The following is a 5,040-nucleotide window of genomic DNA, read 5'->3' as shown; positions in this document are numbered from 1 at the left end:
TCTGATTGGCTGCCCTCTCCCGCCCGCTTCCGGGGGAAGCTTGGCGCCGGGGAGCAAGATGGCGCAGGCCGTGGTCTGTCTGTGGTGGCTCCTGGTGGTGATGGCGGCCGGCGCTGAGGGGGGGCCCCGCACCCTGGTGCTGCTGGAGAACAGCAACCTCCGCGACACGCACTCGCTGTTCTTCCGCAGCCTCGCCGGTAGGGCTCGGGGGCGGCTGGGGACCCCGCCGGGCTGAGGGGGGAAGAACGGGCCCCGGGTGAGGAGGAGGAGGAGGCTGCCGTCTCCCGGGGCTGAGGGAGGTGTTTCTCCATTCCTGCCTGGGTTCCAGGTGCCACTTGATGGGTGTCAGTAACAAAGCGGCTTTCCAGGGGGTTGGTCCCGTTTGGTTTTATGTGGGAACACCCAGTGGTGCTCCTATAATGCTCCAGTGCCACTTTCCACCCAAAACACGGTTGTTTATTGGGGAAATAAACCTTAGGATCTTGATGCTGCTTTGTTGCTTTATGTGTCAGTGTTGTGACAGCCTGAATTGTTGGATGTTGTGTCGTGGCTGCAGACAGGGGCTTCGATCTCACCTTCCGCACGGCGGATGATGCTGGCCTGTCCCTGATTAAATATGGAGAGTTTCTGTATGACAACTTGATAATCTTCTCACCCTCCATAGAAGGTAAATACCAGCGTGCTCTTGGAGCGGTTTTGAAGGGGATTTACAACTGTTCTGTGAATTTTAATCAAATCTTACACTTTGGATGTTATCCTTTGTGTCAGTAGCAAACTGCTGATGCACCCAAAGCATTTAGCAGAGGTTCTTTCAGCCATGAGTGAAATGATGTGGTGTTTTGCTGTGCTTTCATTCTGCTGTGGTGTTATTTCTGAGAACTGCTTATGAATTTCTGGTGTGTGCTTTCAGATTTTGGTGGAAACATCAATGTGGAGACGATCACTGCCTTCATTGATGGTGGTGGCAGCGTCCTTGTCGCTGCCAGCTCAGACATCGGTGAGTACAAACCTTCACCAGAGCTAATTGGGGTGTTTCAGCCACTTCTTGTAATGGACACATCTGCTGCTTATGCTCTGCAGTGAACAAATAGTTTATTTGTCTTCTGTGGGTTCCTGCAGCAAAAATGGTGTGAAAACAGTTTCTCATTGTGCAGGTTTGTACTGTGAGGAAGGGGGTGATAAACAGCTTTTACTGACATTTTAACAGGGATTTTAACATAGCTGCATTTGACAATATAGCTGCAGGGATTTAGCAACAAGGAGGTTGTGTTGCTCCTCAGGGGAGTGCAGAAAGCATGGCTCTGAGCTGAATTTACTTTTTATTTTGAGTGCTGAGACTGTCGTCACATCCTGAACGTGCTGCATAATGAAGAGTCTGCTTTGTCCTTCAGGTGACCCACTGCGAGAGCTGGGCAGCGAGTGTGGGATTGAGTTTGATGAGGAGAGGACAGCTGTCATCGACCATCACAACTATGATATATCTGACCCAGGCCAGGTACGTTAGTTTGCCAGGATGATTTGGGTATTTTCAGTTAGAACTGTTGTGTAAAGGTTTAGGGATGAATCTTCTGTCCTTGTTTTCCCTTTTTTCCTCCATCTGTTTTCTGCTCTCCCACCTTCCTCCCAGGAAAGTCATAAATAATCCTGGTGTGGTTTGGGTTGGAAGGGACCTTAAAGCTCATCCAGTTCCAATCCCCTCCCATGGGCAGGGACACCTTCCACTACAGCAGGTTTCTCCAAGCCCTGTCCAACGAGAAACCTTGAGAGCCTGACATGAACCCTCCTGCCCTGCACCACGGTGACACTGTTCTCTCTCCTGTTTCTCCTAGCACACACTCATAGTTGCAGACACTGAAAACCTCCTGAAGGCCCCCACCATTGTGGGGAGAGCAGCACTGAACCCCATCCTGTTCCGAGGAGTTGGGTGAGTCAAGTGGGAGGGAGGGGAGGTGCTGGTGGTTGGGGAAGCAGGGTGAAAACACGGATGTGCTGCAAGGTAAACCTAGGGTGAGCGGCTGTGACTCTTAACAGAGCTATGTCTTGGTTTCAGATGATAATATAGTCTCCAGAGCAGCTCAGTCCTTGATTTAGGAATGTTTCTTAACATAAATTACCAAAGCTTGACTGGGTATCTTGTGTAAATACTTAATTTCTGTGCGTGTGCAAGCTCTGCCTTGCTGCATCTGAGGGCAGTTGGGTACCTGAGGTGGTGGCTGCATGTCCCTCTGTGGGGTCCCGGAGTTACTTTGTGCTGCTCACTGTGCCTCTCCCTGCAAGGATGGTGGCTGATCCTGACAACCCATTGGTGCTGGATATTCTGACCGGCTCTTCCACCTCTTACTCCTTCTTCCCAGATAAACCCATTACTCAGGTACGTTCTGTTACGACTTCTTTTGAGCTTCTACAGTTAAGTCCCTCAGATTGCAGCCACTTGGGAGCATACCCGAGTGTTTCATCTCCTTGAAAGGCTCAGGCTGTTGTCTGCTTTCTGACAGTGCCCTGGTGGGAATCTTCCTCTTGGCTTTCTGTTGGTGGCAATATATCCAGTGTGAGGGAAGCAATGGAAGAAAACCCTGCCTAGACCAAATCACCTCTCCATGTCCCCTTCCAGGAGCTATTCCAAGCTTCTTGGTTTTTCCTTAATCACAGGCTGTGCCAGCTGCTGTCCCACCCCACCACAAACCAGAGATTCTCTTCTTTAATCATCCCCACATGGGCTAAACTCCCTCCTAAACACGTTCCTTTCCAGTACCCACATGCAGTGGGGAAGAACACACTTCTGATCGCTGGACTCCAGGCCCGGAACAATGCCCGTGTGGTTTTCAGTGGATCTTTGGATTTCTTTAGTGATGCCTTCTTCAATTCTGCTGTGCAGAAGGCTACTCCTGGCTCCAAGAGGTACGTTGGCTCCCTGGCTGAGGAGTATTTGGGGAGCTGTTTAATGAAAGAAAATCCTACAAATATTCATGTTCACAGTGGAAAGCTTTAAATCATAGAATCATGGAATGGTTTGTGTTGGAAGGGACCTTAAAGCTCATCCAGTTTCAACCCCTGCCACAGGCAGGGACCCCTTCCACTGGAGCTGCTGCTCCAAGCCCCTGTGTCCAACCTGGCCTTGAACACTGCCAGGGATGGGGCAGCCACAGCTTCTCTGGGCACCCTGTGCCAGCGCCTCAGCACCCTCACAGGGAACAGCTTCTGCCTTATCTCCAGCTTGAATTTCCCCTGTTTCAGTTTGAACCCATCACCCCTTGTCCTATCACTCCAGCTTTCCTGCAGCCCCTTTAGGCACTGGAGCTGCTCTCAGGTCTCCCCTTCAGGAGCCTTCTCTTGTCCAGGCTGCCCCAGCCCAGCTCTCTCAGCCTGGCTCCAGAGCAGAGCTGCTCCAGCCCTCGCAGCAGCTCCATGTCCTCCTCTGGCCTCGCTCCAACAGCTCCAGGTCCCTCTTGTGCTGCTGCCCCAGAGCTGGAGCAGGGCTGCAGGGGGGTCTCCCCAGAGCACAGCACAGGCTCACACTCTGGGGGGGTACTGGGCTCAAGCACACATTGAAGATGGTTCATGGGGAAGCTTCTCATCACCCAGCATCCCAAAGTCCTTCTCATGGCTGTTCTCCATCCCATATTTTGCTTGGGGTTTTCCCAGGTGTGATCAGGGTGGTATATTCCTCTGGCCTTTTGGAACAGAGTGCTTTGGGAAGCAGTTCCCTGCTTTCACCCCAGATCTCTTTGTGTTGCTTTCATATCTATTAATGGTTCAGGTTTTGGCACACAGGTGTGGTTTTAGGGCATGGCTGCTGTGCTTTCCCAGCATTCCTCTATCCACAGGTACTCACAGACAGGTAATTATGAGCTGGCCATTGCCCTGTCCCGCTGGGTGTTCAAGGAAGAGGGAGTGCTGCGTGTCGGAGCCGTGTCCCACCACCGTGTGGGGGAACTCACACCTCCCAGTGCCTACACTGTCACCGACCTCGTGGTATGGCTGCTTGCTTGGGAGGGGACATGGGAACTCGTAATGGGCTGAGGCTCGTTTTCAGGTGTCACTCATTAATGTCTCCTGTTGTGGGTTTGTTCCAGGAGTACAGCATTGTCATTGAGAAGCTTTCTGATGGCAAGTGGGTCCCCTTTGATGGTGATGACATTCAGCTGGAGTTTGTCCGCATCGATCCCTTCGTGCGGACCTTCCTGAAGAGGAACGGTAGGTTCCCTCAGAGCCCCAGCCCTGCTAGGGCTCCGATCCCACCTCTCACTGCTCTCACCTCAATGTCACCATCACCTCAATGTCACCATCACTTCAGTGTCACCACTGTCTCTATCCCAGGTGGCAAATACAGTGTGCGCTTCAAGCTGCCGGACGTCTATGGCGTGTTTCAGTTCAAAGTGGATTATAACCGCCTGGGTTACACTCACCTCTACTCCTCCACCCAGGTGAGCCCAGGGGGGATTAATCACCCAGGGGGGTGAGTTTATGGGGTACTGGACTCGAAGGGCTGCTCTGTCCCCTCCCAGGTGTCCGTGCGTCCCCTCCAGCACACGCAGTATGAACGGTTCATCCCCTCTGCATACCCTTACTATGCTGGTGCCTTCTCCATGATGGTCGGTCTCTTCATGTTCAGCATCGTCTTCCTGCACATGAAGGAGAAGGAGAAATCCGACTGAGCTCCCTATGGAGGGAGAGGAGCCTCTTCCCTGGCACTGGGCTGCACTCAGGCCCTTTGGTTGTATCCGTGTGAGGACTGGTAGGTGCCAGACACTCCCTGGATTTGCATTATGGTCTTTTTATTTTTACACAGAGCAGGAACTAATAGTAAAGAAAATGACGTTGGGGGGGGCAGAATCTGTCCCCAAAGTGTCTGCAGCCCTGGAACCATGATGCTCCCAGCACTGTTTCCTCATGGATTCGTGACCGTTGTTTCGTGCTGCTGTTGGAATGGATTTGGTTTGAGATTAACTCCCTTTTCCAAAATAAAGTCTTATTCCTGTCTCCCCGGGTGGAAGCTGAGTGAATTCACCATGTGGGGCTCTCGCCATGTCCCCACATCTC

General features: G+C 52.1%; 1 protein-coding gene across 1 annotated transcript; it reads left to right on the top strand.

The window, feature by feature from the left end:
* The first annotated feature begins 24 nt into the window (after positions 1-24).
* Positions 25-4,980, top strand: DDOST (dolichyl-diphosphooligosaccharide--protein glycosyltransferase non-catalytic subunit). The gene is made up of 11 exons (XM_005145412.4): positions 25-197; positions 557-667; positions 911-997; positions 1,392-1,495; positions 1,830-1,924; positions 2,278-2,371; positions 2,750-2,898; positions 3,825-3,972; positions 4,074-4,194; positions 4,318-4,424; positions 4,506-4,980. Exons 1-11 carry the CDS (start codon positions 59-61, stop codon positions 4,653-4,655), a joined length of 1,305 nt encoding a protein of 434 aa, XP_005145469.1. The 5' UTR covers positions 25-58; the 3' UTR covers positions 4,656-4,980.
* The last annotated feature ends 60 nt before the right edge of the window (positions 4,981-5,040 follow it).

The sequence above is a fragment of the Melopsittacus undulatus genome, chromosome 12, assembly GCF_012275295.1.
Source record: "Melopsittacus undulatus isolate bMelUnd1 chromosome 12, bMelUnd1.mat.Z, whole genome shotgun sequence".
Lineage (NCBI taxonomy): Eukaryota > Metazoa > Chordata > Aves > Psittaciformes > Psittaculidae > Melopsittacus > Melopsittacus undulatus.
This window is presented reverse-complemented; position numbering and strand designations above follow the sequence as displayed.